General features: G+C 41.5%; 1 protein-coding gene across 1 annotated transcript in view; it reads right to left on the bottom strand.

The window, feature by feature from the left end:
- Window positions 1-23269, bottom strand: part of TXLNB (taxilin beta) — a 73423-nt gene that overhangs the window by 22688 nt on the left and 27466 nt on the right. The window contains exons 4-6 of the mRNA XM_072141385.1: window positions 13992-14162; window positions 9307-9501; window positions 6805-6924 (exon numbers count right to left, since the gene is read on the bottom strand). Of these exons, the coding sequence (XP_071997486.1) occupies window positions 6805-6924; window positions 9307-9501; window positions 13992-14162 (486 nt within the window). The remainder of the gene's footprint in view (window positions 1-6804; window positions 6925-9306; window positions 9502-13991; window positions 14163-23269) is intronic.

Here is a 23269-nt window from a genome sequence, read left to right as displayed (position 1 = left end):
TATGTCAGGGTGCAGGAAGGGGTTAAACACAATGGAGCACATTGATCAAAAACTTTGCAAACTGGACTTTGTGCAGTTTGCCTGTGTTTTGTGCAGAGAGCGCCAGATTCATGAATTGTGGTGCATGTTCTGCATGAATCTGGCGCTCCTTGCATGAATCTGGCACTCCTTATTTTTTGGTGCACTTTTAACACAGGGCATGCAACACAATTCTGTTGGACTCTGCATGTTAAATGTGGTGTATGGTCCGACTGTGCACCAAAATGCCCCTATATGTGCAGAAATTAGTGTTGCATTGGATAAAGTGCAGCCACAACACAGATGAGTTGAGTGCTACACATATGTGTTTCAGACACTTCTTAAATACATGTGCACGCAGTTTGCACAAGAAAAAACATGCAAAGTTTGACAGAAAATTGGCGCAAGGGTCTAAGTAAATGTGCTACAATGCCTTCATTTCAGGGGCTCAAAAGTAATTGGTCAAACAAAATAGTTGTAAATAAAATGTTAGTTTCTAATACTTGGTAGAAAACCATTTTGTCAACGACTACCGCCTAAAGTCTTTTGTTTGTGGACCTTTCTGCCTGAAGTATAGTCTTTAACAAGTGAAATGCAGCTAAAGTGGTTTGAGATCTGGTGAATGACTTTGACATTTAAGAATATTCCACTTCTTTGCTTTAATAAACTCATAAGTTGCCTCTGAATATCTCAGAATTAATCTAGCTACTTCTGTCCACATCATCAAGGACATAACTTGAGGGAGAGTGGTCGCAACTAGGCCCAAGAGGCATGAGGGGACAATAATGTGTCACTTTCCCATATGAGAAGACTAGTGCTATAAACAATACATTACAGTTGGGGGCTTGGAACAGATTTAACATCGGGGCCCATCAGCTTCAAGTTATGCCACTGCACATCATCAATAAACACTAGTGACCCAGTGCCTCAGACAGCCATGTATGTCCAAGCCATCACACTACCTCCACTGTGTTTTCCAGATGAGTTGGTATGCCTTGGATCTTGAGCTGCACTACACCTTCCCCATACTTTTTTTTTTCCATTATCTCGGTTAAGATTGATCTTGATTTCATCTTTCCAAAGAAGGTTTTTCCAAAACTGTGCTGACTTTTTTAGATGTTCTTTTATAGCAAAGTCAAATCTATTTTTTTAGCTTTTTTTTCTTGAGGCTTATGAGTGGCTTGCACAGTGCTGTGAACCCTCAGTATTAGTCTGCTCTTTATAGTTGATTTTGGTATAGATACACCTACAACCTGGAGAGTGCTGTTCACTTGGATAGCTGTTGTGGAGGAGTTTCTCTTCACCATGGAAATTAGTCTGCTATCATAGACCACTGTTGTCTTCCATGAGTGTGAAGGTTTTTTTGCATTGATGAATTCATCACCATTGCTTTCTTTCTCAGGATGTAGATTTTGCCACTCCTCATATTGTTTTGGATGTTTTTTTCCCCTGTTTTCGCAGCTTAAAGGGGTTTTCCCATGAAGGGAAGTTACGCCCTATCCACGGGCCTAACTTTCCTTTGTGGGAAAACCACTTTAAGAGTAGCTTGTTTCCCCTGCATAGAGAGCTCCTTTGACCCCATGTTTTCTTCACAGTGAACTATAACTAATGCAAGTGCCACAACACAAATCAACTACATGCCTTTTATCTGCTTAATTGACAATGTTATGAATATCACAATGCCCCGACCCCTCCTGGAACTTTGTCATCTGGTATTTGGAGTCATTGAGTGCCCTTCAAATGCTCATCATGAACAGAAAAGCACTATTGTAAGTTTTACCCTGGTTTTTCCAATCTAGAGAAGGAACTGCCCCAAGAGCGTGGCTGCAGGAGGACGCCAAAAAAAGACATAAGCGATATTTGGAGTTGTTGCCGTTTGCACAACCCCATCAGGTTAGTAGTTTTAATACTACTTTTTTCACACTCTCAAAAGGAGGTTACTGCACTATAGGAGCGCCCTTTTCTCAATTATTTTTCAACTGTTATAATGAAGGAATTTCCGACACTGGCAAATAATTTGGGATTTGGAAATTTTAAGGAGGAAGAGAATATTTTGATCAAAACTTATTTTAAGTAAAAAATTGGATTTTGGCAGCACACTGTAATCAATATTCGGTGCAGGTGTTCCGGAGAGGGTCCCAATCCCATATAGTGTAGGAAAATCTTGGACTCCAGTCACACCGCATTGGTTGCAAGGAAATTTTATTGACACAAACAACACGTGATGTTTCGGTCAACAATAGACCTTTATCAAACTCAGTTTGTCTAAGTAATGTTAGATGAGGAAGGTTGCTTATAGCAACGATAGCGCTGCCATAGAGGGATGGCGGTCTGTGCGGCTTAGAGGAGTGTGGCCATATTAGTGCGGCTAATATTATTAAGAATAGGTTTGAAGAGAGAGGATATAGTACTCAAATCATTGACAATTCCTATGAAAAAAAACTTTAGAGAAGATAATGGATTAGGAACGAGTAAGGTTTTGAAAAGGGGTATAGACCCTATTTACACTACAAATTATAGTAAAGATGACCATAAGGCCCATGTGGGCTATTGTACATTGGTAGAACAGGGAGAAAACTTAAGACACATATTGGGGAACATATTAGAAACATTCGAAAGGGTCTTATTACACAAAGTCCCAGCACATTTTCAATATAATCATGCGCAGAACGATATTAGATATTTTGGTATTGAAATAGTTAAGGGTAATCGGAGGGGTGAAGATTTAGAGAAAAAATTGAATCAAAGGGAAACCTTCTAGATTTACCAGCTGAGAACATTACAACCTCACGGTTTAAATCTGGATTTTGATTTGAATTATTTTCTGTAATTCGGTTCTAATGAGTATATGTTGTTATTTAGTTAGGAAAGTAGGAGTTAAAGAGTGGAATCATATATGTTTCTCATGAAATATGGAGGGGTTGGGGAGATGGGATATCGTTATGTGATATACAGACTAATAACACTGACTCCTGCATGTTTTGAATCCTGTTTGTTCTATTCGGTTTGTGATTGGGTGCCATTAATGTCTGGCTCCACCCCCTGCCTTCAAGTCAGGTGTAAGAGAATGGAAGTAGCTCTCCATTAGGTTCATCTCTGTACATCAATTGTTGCTACACTGTTTAGTTTTCCTTCAGGTCTGCTATGTTCTGTGATTGGCTGCAATGCTCCATATTTTTAGACTAGGTACAACTCCACCCCTTATTCCGCCTCTCCGCTCCGCCTCAAGGCGGAGTGGGTGATTTGATGGATATTTTAGGAAATGTGAAGCTTAAGTTATGCAAATGCATTTCTGTCAGAATGCTATGAATTAGGATATAATATTAAGAGAAATATATAAATTTATTGTGAAATGTGAAGTTTTATGTTGGCTGCCACTGTATGGAGATCGTTTACGGGCTGAGCCCTCTCCATAAAAGGTGTCATATTGCAGCAAACACCCACCAGTAACGCTGATTGTGGGTGTTAACCCCTCGATCGCAGTTTTCGCATAGATGCCACTAAATTGAATTAGTTTATTGCTCTCCATGACATCATCGGGGTGTGGCGATCTGTTAACATGAGAGCCTCAAGACATACAAATACCCAAGGTTGTCCTGTTTTAACTCATTCATTACAATGCGCAATTTGATGATGTGGTAAATCCCCATTATTCCCAGCATTTCAACCCTTAACGGGAAATAGCTCCCAGAGTCAAAATGCCACTTTTTTTGCCATTTTGGAAAATATTAAAAATTCTTTAAAAAGTGATAAAAAATCCGTACAGTCCTCAGAATGATAGCATTGAAAACGTCATCAAACGTACACTGAAGTATGGGAAAGTTATTAGTGGCAGAGGATGCAAAATGAAGAACTTTTTTTTTTGTTGCAGAGGTTTTAATTTTTGTAAATGTATGAAAACATTATAAAGCATATGTAGGTTTGGTATCCCCCTGATCACATGACCCAAAGAATAAAGTTGGTTTTGGACTTGTTTAGAAGGGATACAGTGTGGCCAATGTTACTCAAGGATACACGTGCAACACCCCTGCCGACGTATAGGCAAGGGAGTGCTTGCGAATAAGGCCTTCTACCTGTAGGATCCCTCTATAGGAGTCTGATCAACTCACTTTTAGGGTAATACAGTGATTGTAAGGTAATTAGCAGCTGTAGATACTGCCTATACAGGCAAGAGTTAAGCTTTCTAAAGTATTGTCCAATTGTATTCCTTCATGTGAACTGGAGTGTGATTGGAGAGTTAGCCACCACCTGACCAGGGTTTAACAAAACCCCCTGGACAGGAAGGGGCAAGGGTCTTGGAATCTAGCTCTCTTGGAGAGCACATCATCCATAGGAGCATACAGGGAGATAGTGTGACACACCTTCCGTGCTACACAAAGAACACTCACGACAAAGCTGCAGCTTCAATATCTAGACACAGCTACCTCCCAGCCTGCACCTACTATCGGGCTGGTGAATCTACTCCTCCACTCTCCATGACCACTCCAGTAATCCGGAATCTCCAACAAGCTGGCATCTGTAACAAGATCTGTGAATTATTTTGCACAACGTTGACTCTATCTGTTCCCTGGATATGGCTGTAGCACCAAGGGTGCCCCATCCATTACCCAGGGACTCATACTACAGACATTAAAGGGGTTGCCCCAGGGAGATTCAGTACATGAGCCTGTCCCTCTACCTTTTCTTGCATACACCACCTGCTGGAGACCTGCCAGGCTGTAGGACAGCCCTCCGGTCTCCATACCAGGCACCGTGACATCAGCTGCCCTAGGCCGCAACCGCCACCCACTCCAGTATTCTTGAAAGTGGTGAGACTTAACCATGACTTTGAATGCTGAAAGAAGTGGAGAGACTTTTGATTTAGTTTTGATTCTTTTGGGAAACTTACCTGTTGTAAAAGTTTGCTCCTACGGGAACCAAGAATTGTTTACTTCGCCACTACAATCAGAGGTGTGGATGGTTCACTATAGCCAATGTCCTAACCCTTGCTGTATCTTTCCTCCATCCCTTTTTCTTGTCTTTTCCTATTGACTCTTCTCTCCTTTTCTGCCACTCTTCTATCTTTGATGCTACCTACTTATTTCTAGGTTTTACTTAATGTGTAGTTTCAACAGATTTTTGGGCTCAATTTAACCCTTCCTCAGAAAAGTTGTTTCTTGTTTACTGCCTGTTAAACTAGATATAAGCAGGTGATCTGCTCCCTTGTGGATAATAGCTATCATGATGATATACACTGCTCTCAAATTTGTTGGAATCTGTTACTTTACATGTTCTATTGTCTTTGTTTTGTATTATCTTCACCTTTTTTAAAACAGAATATCCATACAAACTGCAACTCATCCCATAGAAAAGCCCTCATACACTGATAAAAAATTGGGGGATCAAAACAGTTTCTATTAATATGTTATTTTTATTGTCAAATGTAATTTTTCATACTAAATGAAAAGTACCAGTTATATCAAATAAAAAAGACATTTGCAATATTTAATACTTACTTTTAGATCAAAGTCTTAAAGATCTTAAGAAGCAGTGTTTTGTGCCAACTAAGCAGGTTTTGAATGCTTTTGGTTTAAAAATCTAAATGTGTCTAGAATTTGGTATATACTAAATATATGCATTAACACAGAACTGTAGATAGTCAAGTAGATGTATTTGCAGAGGCATAGGCTCTATAATGTTTACATGTCACAGTCTCCAAAGTAAAACTAGAAAGCTTATCAAATGACTATGTTACAAAAATATGTTTTTATATGAGAACATTTCTCAGTTGGCAAATATATATGGAGAGATTTTTTAAAGAAAATATGTTTCCTCGTGATATATTATTATTTCGGTCAATAGATACAACTCTTCAGCTAAAAGAACATTAGGTTTTAATAAGCATCTGGGTATGAATTGTAAAACTAAGCAATAATAAATAGAAGTTGCAGCTGCCAAGTAATAGAGAAAGACAGCAAAGTGGAACAGCTGCCTCCTTAATCAAATTGTTTAGGAAGAGTATATGGATAGCTGGTATAGACAGATGGCAATGCCTGAGGGATGTGTCTAGCTGGATAAAAATATGATGATCTTGAGCTGCCAGTGTTGTTATCTCCAATTACTAAATAGAAATAACACCCTCATTTTATTCTATAACAAAATCATTATACCTATAGAAGTTTAATATGTTAAGATTGGAAAACACATCATAGGGTGGTTGTAGCACATGTTTAATCACAGTTATATCAAACAGTAAACCTTGGCCAACAACACATTTGATCTTTATGGGAAAACAGGAATAGAGAAACTAATCCAACAGATAAACATTTTTTGCCCATAGTTGATCTTATTGCTATTTGTCTTTCAGATGTGATGTCATGTTAATGATAACATCAGACTTTATGTTGTGCCATTTCCTTAGGATCCATAAAAAGACTTGATCAAATTCATACATACCACTCAAACAAAGCATGCAAATTATGTATGTCCCTTGAATGAGGAAGCCCAATGCTGGTTCTGATCATACTTGCACACAACATGTTTAGTTCCTTAGGTTGCATACACTGGTCCCATGGATCATTGTTTGCAGCCCAACAGTCATTGGTGGGTAACAGAATATACCATCTCTGGCCCGGGATTAAGGCTAATGGGAAAGAGTTAACAACTGAGGTGTTAACCCTCATGTACTGTAGACCATCACTGCACACAGGGAACGGTAAGTTGGTAGGTCTGTTGTGTTAGCTAGATTTTAAGTAAGATTTTGACATGGCATAACATAATACCTATAGACATAGTAATACTACTTACAAACTCTTTCTCCCGTTTATGCTTTTCTTCAGATTCTTTCATCAGCCCTTGGGCCTGCTCTAGCCTGGCATCCACCAATTTCTGCTGGAGTTCTCTCTGTTTAAATATTTGATCCAGGTGCTGTAACAATACAGAACAGATATGAGATCATGAACAGGAAAACATCTAGTCCTGTTTTAATATCTCCTGGTACTAATATCTCTCCTAACCAAAATTATAATACATGGGCCATCTATACTATCTGTTTCCTTTTGCAATTCTTTGTCCTAGTCTTCATTTTAGTCACACAGTTTGATGAGGCCTAGGTAGTATCCTTTTTCCAGGCTGTCAATTTTTCCTATATGTAATAGCACCTCAGACTACATTATTTCATACATGGGCATCCAGTATGTTACCGATGCCAATAACAGGCCTGTGCCAATTGTTTATTTCTGGGTTTTTTGTTGGAAAATCCCCCAAATGGTAAGTTCAGACTCACTCTAAAGAATGTAACATGAAAGTAGCTTATCTCAATGACAATTTAAATGCAACCGATTATGTTCAGTTTATCTTTTATTTGTTACATATCATAATTAATTTTTTTCATAAATAAATGATATAATCCTAATCCAATTAATTGTATCTTTCAATGTTCAATTTAAACTTAAAGGAGTTGGACACTAACAAGAAACTTTGCCAGGGTAATAGGTTCCCCATATAGTACTTATCCTGGTAATATTTGTCTGAAATCTACAGGAGCCGCGGGTCATGGGAAGGAGGTCATGCACTCATTACTGTATGCATACCCTCTCTGTAATAACCACTCTCATGTCAGTAGCTGTAGGGATATTCCAAGGACACTCCCAACATTAATATGGGATTTGTGTTCACAGAGGGAGTGTTAATATAGTAATGACTGCACATTCCTTGCATCCGCCAGAGGCCAGCAGGACATGGGATGTCATAGGAAGTCCTGCTCCCAGCTCCTAATAAAGAACCACTTAAGGTATACGTGGCTCTATTAGAGTCTTGTACTTACCCTGGTAAAGATTGTTATTAGTGGCAAACCCTTTTAAGTCCCCAATAAATTTTAGATGAAAATCATCCAGGGAACTTTTTCTTTGAAAATTTTAAAAAATATTTTTTATGCTACCAGTAGCATTGTTTTATACACAATTAGTTGAAAAATTAGTTAACATTTAAATTTATTAAGAATCCAAAGATAATTCTCTGCAAACATTGACCAATTATGAAGCAGTTGCGCCAAAGTGCCCTTTCTAGGTCTATGTATACACTTTACAGTGGATATTTTAAAAAGTAAAAAATACAAGTACAATGTGCTACTGGCATTACCCCATCAGTCTTCACCCAGTGGAAGATGGCACACAGCAGTTTATATCAAGGACTCAGTATAAAACACTAGGTAAGCCTATTCAAGCTGGTTGTACTCAATGACAAGCAAAGATCAATTAATAAAAATAAAGATGAAGTTGTGACATTCATCGACGGTAAATCCAGGCTTTATTGAGTGTACATAGGTAGAACAACAGAACTGCTGGGAAACGGTCCATTTCACAAGTACTGTTGTTCTAAACTTCATGACAAAATAAAGCTACTCCCAGGCCCCCTGACTAGTTAAGGTAAATTTGCATAGGCTAATAAGAGGTTTTTAAAGTTTATAACTTGACTTTTTAGCATCAGAAAGCTAACTATGAGTCACTAAAGTATAGTTAATTTCTTAAGGCAGTTGGGGTCAGTTTACGGTGGAAAATCCATATTAAGGATTTATTTGAAAAGCTATATAAATACACACTGATGGCCATCATATGTGATCTGTAGGGATGTGACCTCAGGAACCACATTCAGAGGCTCCATTGCTGCTTTCATCGGCTGTCCTGCTAATAAAGCTTTGCTCTATTAAATCGAAGGCCAGCGCTTCTTTGTTTTTCTGACTGGCAGTTAAGGGTTTGACCTCCAATGTAAGGATGGACCATCAATGTATGACATTTTAAAATAAGAATTATAAATTATGGACACATCTGTAAATAACTATAAAATATTGTCTATCACTATCCAATTTCAATAGTAAAATCTCTTTGGATTTACATTCATAGCCAGCATTTTATTTGGTATGCTATCCACACTGCAGAATCTCTAAATCCTAGATTATTTCCATATGCAAAGAAAATTTTTGAAATGCAATAAATGAAAGTAATGTCCAGCAAACGACATCCATTGGGTAATACACATAAACAATTATTTCACAATCTTGCAATATATCAATATTTGACTGTGTTAGTAGAGCCAGTTACATTCAGTTAATAGTCTTCATATGGAAGTCATTTATTTCCATTACATAACTAGCAGTGTTTGGCATAATTGTATAGTGCACCTGTTGTGGTCATAAATCCGGTGATATCAATATAAAACTGCATGTGGACTGTAAAGCGTTTTATTGCCTCCCTTTACAGGTTTGCTTGTTTTCAAGGAAGATTGACAGCTATGGCAGCTGTTCTACCTTACCTCTTCTCTGACTTCATACTGGCCAACAATGCTCTTGAGTTTCTCTGCCAGCTCGGCATTTTCCTGGCACAGCTTAGAATTTCTCTCACTCTGCTGCTCTATCTGACTCTGGATATCTGCCAGTGTTATCTGGAAATGGTTAGTGATTTCTTTCCGCTTTTCCTCATCTTCTCGAGCTCGTTGAATAGTCTCCTCCTGAAAACAACATTTACAAGTGACATAACTCTCAGGAAAGTATTTGGCTTTAATTGGATGTTATTATATGTAAGTGAATATTTACATTTGGTCATTAGTACGATTTTTACCCTGAGACACAAATTTGCTTCCTTGTAAATATGCAAGTTGCACACATATCAACACTTGCTGTTACGGTTCGTTACGGTTCTTGTGTATGTATTTATAATGATTTTTGTTGTCCATAGATAGATGGTATATAATTGCTCTGTGAACAAACAAAAAAACAGTTGGTTGCGTACAACAGACTAGAAAAAAATACATAGATTTTATTAAGCAAGTACAAACAATATAAACAAATCATGTACTGGACAATGGGATAAAAACACTTAAACCGTGCACACTACAGGTGCACAAAGACTACGTAGGGCTGTTAAAAGGCCCTCTACCCCCTGCTTCAACCTACCAAAAATGCCAATAAAATAAGTAAACAGATATGTCCAGTAGCGTGTACTAATAGTAGACACCAGATTTAGTCCAACGAATTATAAATATGGAGTCCCATGGGTCTGCTCATCTCCCCTTCTCTGTGCCCATGCAGAGCGCCCTCTGAATGCAGCCGTACAGACCCAGTCGGGTATTGTATTTTGTGATCAGTGCTGCAGGCATACATTTATTGGTGATGCACGTATATGTTCCTCATTTATAATTTGTTGTACCAATTCTGGTGTCTACTATTAGTACACGCTACTGGACATATCTGTTTACTTATTTAATTAGCATTTTTGGCAGGTTGAAGAAAGGTGTTAGAGGGCCTTTTACTGGCCCTAAGTAGTCTTTATGTACCTGTAGTGTGCCCATTTTAAGTGTTTTTATCCTATTGTCCCATATATCATTTGAGTATATTGTTTGATAAATTGCTTAAAAAAATCTATATAATATTTGCTAGTCCGTTGTACGCATCCAACTGTTTCTTTGTTTGTTCATGTTTCCATGGAATGCGTGGATCTGATAGAATAGCTAGAACCTGTCTTTCTTTTTGGCACCGTTGATATAATCGGGCACAATTACTTATAAAGTTACTAGAGTTCACTAAAAGTGCATTGTCTGTGTATAATGCTGCATGCGACATTTCACTAAGATTGTGCGCCAGAAATCATGAATGTGTCGCTTCTCCGCTCAAGTCCGACAGAGTTCACCATCTTTTTTGTGGTTCACCTTTAACATAGGCCATGCGACACAATTTGAAAGTTAAATACGGCGCTTTGTTTAAATCAGTCGGACCGACCAACGGCACACCCCCTATTTTGTGTCGTATGGAGACCAGCGCGGCTGCGCCACAAATGGATTGTGTGCAAAACAATTGCAGCGCAGACACTTCTTAAATACCTGTGCAAGTCGTCTTAGCCATGATGAACATGAACAGTCCGACAAAAGTGGGGTGCAAAGCCCTTAGTAAATGTGCCCTAATTGCTCTGTATTTTGATACTTGCCAAATAAGTAGACTTGCCTTATAGTTTAGAAGATTACTGGAAAATGTTCTTAGTTAATAGAAACAACACAAGGCTTGCCAGGAGCAGGCCCTTTGTGAATTTTTCACTTTCATAGCACGAGTAATTGTACTAAGAACCTTTTCTTCGTTCTAATTTAGTAACATAAAGTTATTATTACATAGTACATACACTTTATCTGCATTGTACTTGCTAGCTCAAACTGTAATATCCTCTCCCCTATATGCTGTTTGTATCTGCTTCTCATACAGCCCAGACTACATATATTAAAGGGGTTGTCCTATGGTTTGAAGTTTAGTGGTCATCCATTATCCACATAAATGGGGACTGCTGGGACCCTCACCATTCATACAATAACAAGACCCCCGAAAACCAGTATCCAGTTCTCACTAATTAATTTAGCGGTAGGATGGGCCTGCATTCTGCTGCTCCAGTCACTGAATATGTGAGTGCCGAAGATAACTGAGAAAAGCTCTTGGTTATATTGCCAGCAGTCTCATAGAATGGAATGGAGCACCAAGGTGAATGTTCAGATTGCCGCTCCACCCATTAATGAGGACAGGACCTGCATTCTCATGATCCAGTAATAATAAATTTTCACTGGCACATATTTTTAAAAGCCATCTACTATGCCTTGTTATGTATATAATTAGCTTAGTTTAGCTTAATTTAACCCCTTTAAGATGCAGCTGAAAATCGGGTGCCACTTAAACTATAGTCCCAGGTGTCGATTTACCTCATCCTCCTCGGTGGTCCAGAGGATCCACTACCGCTGATCCTGACAATAGTGTTTAAATGGTTTTATAGAACAGAATAGCAGGGGAAAAATAGACAGAATTAAGATGGAGATCAGTATCCAGGCATGTCTGATTTATTTTTCTATTAGAAACCTAGACACAACATATGAAATGTATTTCTAAGTAACGTGTTTTTATTATTTAAATAGTGGCTTATCTCTAGCTTTTGATGAGTACGGCTGATTGAAAAGCACATAAAATTAGATACAAATGTCAACTGTTTTCCTTGCTGTCAAAATCCATTAGTAAGCCAAGAAAAAGACAATTTTAATATTAAATTTCAATGTCAAACAAAAATGAATTCATTAAAACGCTGTGTACCTGTTTCAATTAGAAGAAATTATATCATTGTGGGTAGCAAGTATACCATATACTTACTGCACTATATATCATGACTGACATAAAGGGGGTCATTTATCTTTAGTAAAAACACTTGTCAGTGTCTTTTCTTGCTTTTTTCTGGGTTTTGGACTTGTTTCATTTATCTGAGAAGGTAATATATCAGACATGTGTGTCTAATGTGTTTTTCTGTAAAAAGTTGCACAAAAGCCGCAAATTCTTTTGCGAACCCCCTTTTTAATCTATTGCCTGCTCAGGAGAAAGAATAGTTGGTTTACACCAAATTGTGCCATTTTCCTGTGATTTGCATCAAAATTGCGACTTTTTAACATTCACATCTGGATTTAAAAGATATGTTGTGCACACTGAAAAAAATCTTGCTTTTCTAACTTTGCTGCATGAGTAGAAAAGTCACAAATTTTGGCTCAAGAAAATGGCAAATATAAAAGAAAAAAATAGATAAGCCTAAGATAAATTACCTCCAAAGACTGATGTAAAATAAATAAATAAGTGAAATCATAAACAAGTCAGAAGATGGCAAAACAAAAAAAAAATTTTTTGTATCGAAGGTTTACATTTTTAAAAATGTGTTAAAACACAATAAAACCTGAATAAATTTAGTATCCCCGTGATTGTACCGAACCAAAGAATAAAGTAGATGATGCAAATGTGTTTTTTCACTGATTTCACCACATTTGGAATTTTTTCCCCGATTTCCAGTACAAGGTATGGAATAATAGAGTATAATGTGCTATGTAGAAATAAGCTCAGTACACAGAAAAATTATAGTTATAGTTAACTATAGTTAACTAATAAATTTTATAGTTAAAGTTATAGATTTTTGAAGATAGGGAGAGAAAATATTTTAAAAGTCTACGTCCTTAAGGAGTTAAAAATTTAACCTGAAATGTAATGTAATTTAGATAGTAAATAAACTCCCTAGTGTCAAGTCTGTTTTGGGAATAAATGATGTTTTTTGCTTTGAACCTTTTTTCACCCACTCCTTCCAAATGCCATAACTATTTAAGTTTCTCTTTATTGTAGCCATATGACAGGCTCTTTTTTGCAATTTGATTAGAACTTTTCTTAATGGCATAATTTTGGATTAAATACAATTTATTGGAAACCTTTCTCCTTCATTGAGGGAAAATTAGGAAATAATTGCAATTCTGGAGATACCAAATTTGCATGAAAACTTTAAATATGACTCTTGCATAATGAACAAAGTCTTTCCCAAAAAATGTTTGACACCTTATTTCAAGACCCATAATAATTTTGGAATTTATCTTTTTTTAGAATTTTTTCTTTTTTTTTTTGTGCTGTGGGAAAACAAAAATTGGCACTTTTTTAAAGGCTGTTAACATGGGGTCTAAATATATTGCAACATACATGTCATTATTTTGTATATTGCAACTTATGTCAGGTTGCAAACGATATAACATTATCAAATATGATTATTTTTTTAATTTTTTTTTAGCTTTCAGACATATTCTTTTTAGTTTCTTTTACTTCTCATATATAGCAGTGTATTATATAATGCCAGGAAGTCTAATGCACTGATATAAGGCATATCTGCCGTCCTTTATATGGCTCCTCAGATGTCTTTGTAGAAAGAGGGCACCCCGGGATGGTGATGTGGGGTGCCAGCAAAGGCTAGAGGAATGAAGAACTTGGCAGGTTAGTTTTCATCTGGAAATAGCACTCCTAAAGCGAATAATTTTCTGATTTTTCCTGTCCTATATTTGTAACTATTTAGGATTTGAAAAGGCAGCGTGGTAGAATCTAGCAGTTAAAACAAGGAATATAATTTGCTGTTGAATATTTTACATGGTAACGATATATGAAGAAAATATGTCATATTTACCTTAAGTGTTTTGTTATGTCTCTGCAGCTCCCGGCACAGACTTTCAAGTTTGCTCCGAGCAAGGATAGCTTTGTTATGCTCGCTCTGTAGTAGGTCTTTTTCTTTTATAAGTTGGACTTGGCGTTTTTGCATTTGCTTCATTTGCTTTTGCTCAATGCGATGTTCTTCAAGCTGCACAAAAACATGATTGACATTTTATATGACAGCTATGACAACAGACGCAAAATATATCCTGCAGTATTTTAGCCTACTCAAAACTTAAATCTATAATGTAATAATTGTAACATGATTTATAAAAAAGATAGCCAGAAGACAGGTACTCCTTCCATCATATATATGTCTTTATGATGCAAGGACTCCCGTCCACTACCTTGTGCTTTGTCCTTGGGATCTGACCCGGGCATGGGTGCGTTCCACTAAGTGCTTTCATGTGCAGGTAGCCTAATAAGGTGAAAGGTACCACCAGTGATGTCACTTGATGGGCAGAAGTAAAATGGTGACCCAGAAGCCATCTTTGTACTAAGAGACCATTTTTTACAACCATAACAATATCAGAATAATATATTTAAATATATCAGAGTAAATGCATGGAGTCCAAAATCTTTTATAAAGGGCATACAGGCAACTCTTGATCTTGTACAATCAATCACCTATTAAAACATGAAATTCTATAGTGGCAGTGAATTCTATAGTGTAAATGCTTATACAGTACTGTAATTTCACTCATCTTTCCTCCAGACAGGGAGGATTTCCCCTTGTCATTGTTACAAGTGAAGGTGCCAAAGGATTATTAGAAAAATTCAACTATTCAATATGTACATTTGGTCAATCTGTAGCCATCTTTTATACAAACTGAATATCCCCAAGTTTATAACTAGAGATGAGCGAACACTAAAATGCTCGGGTACTCGTTATTCGAGACGAACTTTTCCCGATGCTCGAGTGCTCGTCTCGAATAACGAACCCCATTGAAGTCAATGGGAGACTCGAGCATTTTTCAAGGGGACCAAGGCTCTGCACAGGGAAGCTTGGCCAAACACCTGGGAACCTCAGAAAAGGATGGAAACACCACGGAAATGGACAGGAAACAGCAGGGGCAGCATGCATGGATGCCTCTGAGGCTGCTTAATCGCACCATTATGCCGAAATTATGGGCAACAGCATGGCCATGACAGAGTGACAGAATGAAGCTAGATAGCATGTAAAACATCCAATAATTGACCCTGACACTATAGGGGACGGCATGCAGAGGCAGAGGCAGCGGCAGCAGGCTAGAGAGTGGCATGGCGACATACCCTAATTGGACTCAGGCTTCAAACCAATGGGTGTCAGAGAGGAACCAAAGGAGGTGAGCAAGAAGCGCTCAAATAATATCGGTACATGATAAAAGTTTGCCAGTATATTTTGTGGATTACACAGCAGGGTGGCGACAAAGTTAACATGGAAGCCATGAAAACAACCCAAAATTCTGCCTGACACAGCTCGTTTGATAAGGGGACCATGTATGCTTACAGTTCATGCCAGTCGCTGCACTGGCTGCCAGTCTCCTTTCGAATACAGTTTAAAATAATAATAACCCTCATCCATAAAGCTCTGTATAATGCTGCACCCCCCTACCTCTCCTCTCTTATCTCAGTCTATCGCCCAACCCGTGCTCTTAGATCCGCCAGTGATCTTAGATTAACCTCTACCCTAGTGCGGACCTCCCACTCGCGTCTCCAAGACTTCTCTAGAGCTGCACCAATTCTATGGAATGCTCTGCCCTGGACTATCAGACTAATACCTAACCTCCAAAGTTTCAAACGTGCTCTTAAAACCCATTTCTTTAGGCAAGCCTATAACACTCATTAACTGCATGAAGTTTTAACTCTTCTACTAACCCGTCCTGTGTCGTCCTCCCATCTGTTATCCAGCAACCAACAGGCACCAGACTTCTCTGCAGTCCCATTCACCCTGGACCTGGTATATAAGATGACGGCTGAGTGGTTCAAGCGACAGCAATTCCATTTATTATATTTTGTTCTATTCCCTAAGAAGAATGGCTTGACCGTTAAATATTCTTTTACCTCGTGTTACCCCATCATCTTCATAAACCGTAAGCTCTGGCGAGCAGGGACCTCACTCCTGTTGTTCCATACAAATGTTGTGCTCTGTTACAATACATTTGTATTTGTTTCCTATGATTTGTAAAGCGCTACGGAATATGATGGCGCTATATAAATAAAGATTATTATTATTATTATTATGGAGGCAGTGAACTAGTAGTAGATTAAAGGTGCTGCAACTATGTTAGTTGGATCTTGGGATGGAGCTGGCGCTCTGCAGCCAGGCAAGCTTTTGCCAATCCAAGCCCCTGTCTCTAGGCTACTCCCCAAACAGCACTTCTAAGAACCTTTTGTATAAGATCAAGTGTAGTAGCGTTCTTATAAGTTTAGGATATGGCGGGTGAGGGGAATGTAAACAGATGCGCAAGAAGCGCTGAAATAATATCCCTAAATGGTAAAAGTTTGCAAGTATATTTTGTGGATTACACAGCAGGGTGGCGACAAAGTTAACAACTTTGATGTGGAATGCCCTGTAATAGCTCTTGGGCGGTGTGCCTTTTATCGCCTAGGCTCAGCAGTTTCAGCACCGCCTGCTGTCGCTTAGCGACGGCACTGCTGCTGTGCCTAGAGCTACCGACTGATGGCGCCATGCCCACGGATGGTAATTCGGAGGAGGAGGAGGTGGAGGAGGGGTGGGAGGAGGTATAGTAGGCCTTTGAGACCTGGACCGAGGTAGGCCCCGCAATTCTCTGCGTCGGCAGTATATGACCAGCCCCAGGGTCAGACTCGGTCCCAGCCTGCACCAAGTTAAGTGTAGTAGCGTTCTTATAAGTTTGGGATATGGCGGGTGAGGGGAATGTAAACAGATGCGCAAGAAGCGCATGATGCGCATGGAGCTGGCGCTCCGCTGCCAGGCGAGCTTTCGCCAATTCAAGCCCCTGTCTCTAGGCTACTCCCCAAACAGCACTTCTAAGAACCTTTTGTATAAGATCAAGTGTAGTAGCGTTCTTATAAGTTTAGGATATGGCGGGTGAGGGGAATGTAAACAGATGCGCAAGAAGCGCTGAAATAATATCCCTAAATGGTAAAAGTTTGCCAGTATATTTTGTGGATAACACAGCAGGGTGGCGACAAAGTTAACAACTTTGATGTGTAATCCATGAAAACAACCCAAATTTCTGCCTGACACACCTCGTTTGATAAAGGGACGATGTATGGAGGCAGCTATATGGACGACTTTTGGAGGTAGCAATGGAGACAACGTGTGGAGGCTGCTATGGAGACAATTTAATTTGGATAGTGCCTGTATGTGGCAGTCCCAAACATTTTTCAAACCAGAGGAGCAGGTAGGTGGCCCTCCAGTAAAATGGAATAGATTGAGTGCCTGTATGTGGCAGTCCCAAAAATGTTTCAAACCAGAGGAGCAGGTAGGTGGCCCTGCAGTAAAATGGAATAGATTGAGTGCCTGTATGTGGCAGTCCCAAAAATTTTTCAAACCAGAGGAGCAGGTAGGTGGCCCTCCAGTAAAATGGAATAGATTGAGTGCCTGTATGTGGCAGTCCCAAAAATGTTTCAAACCAGAGGAGCAGGTAGGTGGCCCTGCAGTAAAATGGAATAGATTGAGTGCCTGTATGTGGCAGTCCCAAAAATTTTTCAAACCAGAGGAGCAGGTAGGTGGCCCTCCAGTAAAATGGAATAGATTGAGTGCCTGTATGTGGCAGTCCCAAAAATGTTTCAAACCAGAGGAGCAGGTAGGTGGCCCTGCAGTAAAATGGAATAGATTGAGTGCCTGTATGTGGCAGTCCCAAAAATTTTTCAAACCAGAGGAGCAGGTAGGTGGCCCTCCAGTAAAATGGAATAGATTGAGTGCCTGTATGTGGCAGTCCCAAAAATGTTTCAAACCAGAGGAGCAGGTAGGTGGCCCTGCAGTAAAATGGAATAGATTGAGTGCCTGTATGTGGCACTCACAAAAATTGTTTCAAACAGAGGACCGGGTAGGTGGCCCTCCAGAAAAATTAAATGCATGAAGTACTATAGCAAGAGCCAGTGGGCCCTGTCAAAAAATAGCCATTTTCCTCTGCTTTACTGTACAAAGAGGAGGAGAAGGAGGAAAATGAGGAGGAGGAGGAGTGGATCAATTATTCAGGTTGAGCTTCCTTCACCTGGTGGAGATTGGAAATTCTGAGAAATCCAGCCTTTATTCATTTTAATAAGCGTCAGCCTGTCAGCGCTGTCAGTCGACAGGCGTGTACGCTTATCGGTGATGATGCCACCAGCTGCACTGAAAACCCGCTCGGACAAGACGCTAGCGGCAGGGCAGGCAAGAACCTCCAAGGCGTACAGCGCCAGTTCGTGCCACATGTCCAGCTTTGAAACCCAGTAGTTGTAGGGAGCTGTGTGATCATTTAGGACGATGGTATGGTCAGCTACGTACTCCCTCACCATCTTTCTGTAAAGATCAGCCCTACTCTGCCGAGACTGGGGACAGGTGACAGTGTCTTGCTGGGGTGACATAAAGCTGGCAAAAGCCTTGTAAAGCGTACCCTTGCCAGTGCTGGACAAGCTGCCTGCTCGCCTACTCTCCCTCGCTACTTGTCCCGCAGAACTACGCACTCTGCCGCTAGCGCTGTCAGAAGGGAAATACTGTTTCAGCTTGTGCACCAGGGCCTGCTGGTATTCATGCATTCTCACACTCCTTTCCTCTGCAGGGATGAGAGTGGAAAGATTTTGCTTGTACCGTGGGTCCAGGAGAGTGAACACCCAGTAATCGGTGCTGGAATAAATTCTTTGAACGCGAGGGTCACGGGATAGGCAGCCTAGCATGAAATCTGCCATATGCGCCAGAGTACCAACGCGTAAGAATTCACTCCCCTCACTGGCCTGACTGTCCATTTCCTCCTCCTCCAACTCCTCCAACTCCTCTTCTTCTGCCCATACACGCTGAACAGTAAAGGACTCAACAATGGTCCCCTCTTGTGTCTCACCAACATTCTCCTCCTCTTCCTCCTCATCCTCCTCCACCTCCACCTCCTCCGATATGCGCTGAGAAACAGACCTGAGGGTGCTTTGGCTATCAACAAGGGAATATTCTTCCCCTGTCTCTTGTGACGAGCGCAAAGCTTCCGACTTCATGCTGACCAGAGAGTTTTTCAACAGGCCAAGCAGCGGGATGGTGAGGCTGATGATGGCGGCATCGCCACTGACCATCTGTGTTGACTCCTCAAAGTTACTCAGCACCTGACAGATATCAGACATCCACGTCCACTCCTCATTGTAGACTTGAGGAAGCTGACTGACCTGACTACCAGTTCTGGTGGAAGTTGACATCTGGCAGTCTACAATCGCTCTGCGCTGCTGGTAAACTCTGGATAACATGGTCAGTGTTGAATTCCACCTCGTGGGCACGTCGCACAACAGTCGGTGAGCGGGCAGTTGGAGGCGGCGCTGCGCTGCCCTGAGAGTGGCAGCATCTGGGCTGGACTTCCTGAAATGCGCACAGATGCGGCTCACCTTCGTGAGCAAATCAGACAGATTGGGGTATGTCTTGAGGAAACGCTGAACTATCAGATTTAACACATGGGCCAGGCATGGCACATGTGTCAGTCTGCCGAGTTGCAGAGCCGCCACCAGGTTACGGCCGTTGTCACACACAACCATTCCCGGCTTGAGGTTCAGCGGTGCCAGCCACAGATCAGTCTGCGCCGTGATGCCCTGTAATAGCTCTTGGGCGGTGTGCCTTTTGTCGCCTAGGCTCAGCAGTTTGAGCACCGCCTGCTGTCGCTTAGCGACGGCACTGCTGCTGTGCCTAGAGCTACCGACTGATGGCGCCGTGCCCACGGATGGTAGTTCGGAGGAGGAGGTGGAGGAGGGGTGGGAGGAGGAGGAGGCATAGTAGGCCTGAAACACCTGGACCGAGGTAGGCCCCGCAATCCTCGGCGTCGGCAGTATATGAGCAGCCCCAGTGTCAGACTCGGTCCCAGCCTCCACCAAGTTAACCCAATGTGCCGTCAGCGATATATAGTGGCCCTGCCCGGCAGCACTCGTCCACGTGTCCGTGGTCAGGTGGACCTTGTCAGAAACGGCGTTGGTCAGGGCACGGATGATGTTGTCTGACACGTGCTGGTGCAGGGCTGGGACGGCACATCGGGAAAAGTAGTGGCGGCTGGGGACCGAATACCGAGGGGCGGCCGCCGCCATGAGGTTGCGAAAGGCCTCGGTCTCTACTAGCCTATAGGGCAGCATCTCCAGGCTAAGCAATCTGGAGATGTGCACATTAAGGGCTTGGGCGTGCGGGTGGGTTGCACTATATTTGCGTTTCCGCTCCAGCGTCTGGGGTATGGAGAGCTGAACGCTGGTGGATGCTGTGGAGGATCGTGGAGGCGACGATGGGGTTTTTGTGGCAGGGTCCTGGGCAGGGGGCTGACTAGCAGCTGACACAGGGGAAGGAGCAGTGGTGTGCACGGCCGGAGGTGAACGGGCTTGTTGCCACTGAGTGGGGTGTTTAGCATTCATATGCCTGCGCATACTGGTGGTAGTTAAGCTAGTAGTGGTGGAACCCCTGCTGAGCCTGGTTTGGCAAATGTTGCACACCACAGTCCGTCGGTCATCCGGTGTTTCCTTAAAGAACCTCCAGACTTCTGAAGATCTAGCCCTCGCCGCAGGAGCCCTCGCCACGGGAGCTTCACTAGTTGACACATTTGGCGCTGATGCACCAGCTCTGGCCCTGCCTCTCCGTCTGGCCCCACCACTGCCTCTTCCAACCTGTTCTGGTCGAGGACTCTCCTCCGTCTCAGAAGCACTGTGTTCACCCGGCCTCTCAACCCAGCTTGGGTCTGTCACCTCATCATCCTCCGATCCCTCAGTCTGCTCCCCCCTCGGACTTCCTGCCCTGACAACAACTTCCCCACTGTCTGACAACCGTGTCTCCTCATCGTCGGACACCTCTTTACACACTTCCACTACGTCAAGAAGGTCATCATCACCCACAGACTGTGACTGTTGGAAAACCTGGGCATCGGAAAATTGCTCAGCAGCAACCGGACAAGTGGTTTGTGACTGTGGGAAGGGTCCAGAAAACAGTTCCTCAGAGTATGCCGGTTCAAATGCCAAATTTTCCTGGGAGGGGGCAGACTGGGGGGGAGGAGGCTGAGGTGCAGGAGCTGGAGGAGTGGCGATTTCGGTGACATGGGTGGACTGCGTGGAAGACTGACTGGTGGTGGACAAATTGCTCGAAGCATTGTCAGCAATCCACGACATCACCTGTTCGCACTGTTCTGGCCTCAACAGTGCTCTACCACGAGTCCCAGTAACTTCAGACATGAACCTAGGGAGTGTAGCTCTGCGGCGTTCCCCTGCTCCCTCATCAGCAGGTGGTGTCTCACCCCGCCCAGGACCACGGCCTCTGACCCCTGCAGTAGTTGGACGCCCACGTCCCCGCCCTCGTCCTCTACCCCTAGCCCTCGGGTTAAACATTTTTAAAATGAGAGTTATAACTTTTTTTTTTTTTTTACTTTTTTTTGTTTTTTTTTGTGTGTTTTTTTTTTTTTTGTGTTTTTTGTTTTTTTTTGAGTTTTTAAAACCAAACAATGCTATCCTATTGCTATGGCTATTTTCTAGCCAAGTATCAAAGCACACTACTATGCCAGATGAGATGACACTGAGTTAGTGCCTAATTGAAATCCAACCCCTACTAAATTTTCCCACTTCGGTCTTTGCTATGGATATGTGCGTCACTAAGCGCAGAACACAGCGGTCGCAAGTCTCACTACAAATTGCTCAGAATTGGCTAGTACATGCACTGCAGAAAGTACAGCCACCAGCAGATCAACCAGAAATCAAATATATAGAACGCTACTGTATGCGTAAGTAAGCTCTTTGTATTCTCCTATGGCTATTTTCTAGCCAAGTATCAAAGCACACTACTGTCAGATGAGATGACACTGAGTTAGTGCCTAATTGAAATCCAACCCCTACTAAATTTTCCCACTTCGGTCTTTGCTATGGATATGTGCGTCACTAAGCGCAGAACACAGCGGTCGCAAGTCTCACTACAAATTGCTCAGAATTGGCTAGTACATGCACTGCAGAAAGTACAGCCACCAGCAGATCAACCAGAAATCAAATATATAGAACGCTACTGTATGCGTAAGTAAGCTCTTTGTATTCTCCTATGGCTATTTTCTAGCCAAGTATCAAAGCACACTACTGTCAGATGAGATGACACTGAGTTAGTGCCTAATTGAAATCCAACCCCTACAAAATTTTCCCACTTCGGTCTTTGCTATGGATATGTGCGTCACTAAGCGCAGAACACAGCGGTCGCAAGTCTCACTACAAATTGCTCAGAATTGGCTAGTACATGCACTGCAGAAAGTACAGCCACCAGCAGATCAACCAGAAATCAAATATATAGAACGCTACTGTATGCGTAAGTAAGCTCTTTGTATTCTCCTATGGCTATTTTCTAGCCAAGTATCAAAGCACACTACTGTCAGATGAGATGACACTGAGTTAGTGCCTAATTGAAATCCAACCCCTACTAAATTTTCCCACTTCGGTCTTTGCTATGGATATGTGCGTCACTAAGCGCAGAACACAGCGGTCGCAAGTCTCACTACAAATTGCTCAGAATTGGCTAGTACATGCACTGCAGAAAGTACAGCCACCAGCAGATCAACCAGAAATCAAATATATAGAACGCTACTGTATGCGTAAGTAAGCTCTTTGTATTCTCCTATGGCTATTTTCTAGCCAAGTATCAAAGCACACTACTGTCAGATGAGATGACACTGAGTTAGTGCCTAATTGAAATCCAACCCCTACTAAATTTTCCCACTTCGGTCTTTGCTATGGATATGTGCGTCACTAAGCGCAGAACACAGCGGTCGCAAGTCTCACTACAAATTGCTCAGAATTGGCTAGTACATGCACTGCAGAAAGTACAGCCACCAGCAGATCAACCAGAAATCAAATATATAGAACGCTACTGTATGCGTAAGTAAGCTCTTTGTATTCTCCTATGGCTATTTTCTAGCCAAGTATCAAAGCACACTACTGTCAGATGAGATGACACTGAGTTAGTGCCTAATTGAAATCCAACCCCTACTAAATTTTCCCACTTCGGTCTTTGCTATGGATATGTGTGCCACTAAGAGCTAAACACAACGGTAGCAAGTCCCCCTGCTAATTCCTCACAAAATGGTACTAGATGCAAATTAAAATAAAAAAAGTAGA

The sequence above is a fragment of the Engystomops pustulosus genome, chromosome 3, assembly GCF_040894005.1.
Source record: "Engystomops pustulosus chromosome 3, aEngPut4.maternal, whole genome shotgun sequence".
Taxonomy (NCBI): domain Eukaryota; kingdom Metazoa; phylum Chordata; class Amphibia; order Anura; family Leptodactylidae; genus Engystomops; species Engystomops pustulosus.
Note: the sequence above shows the minus strand (reverse complement) of the source record. Positions and strands in the feature narration are given on the sequence as shown.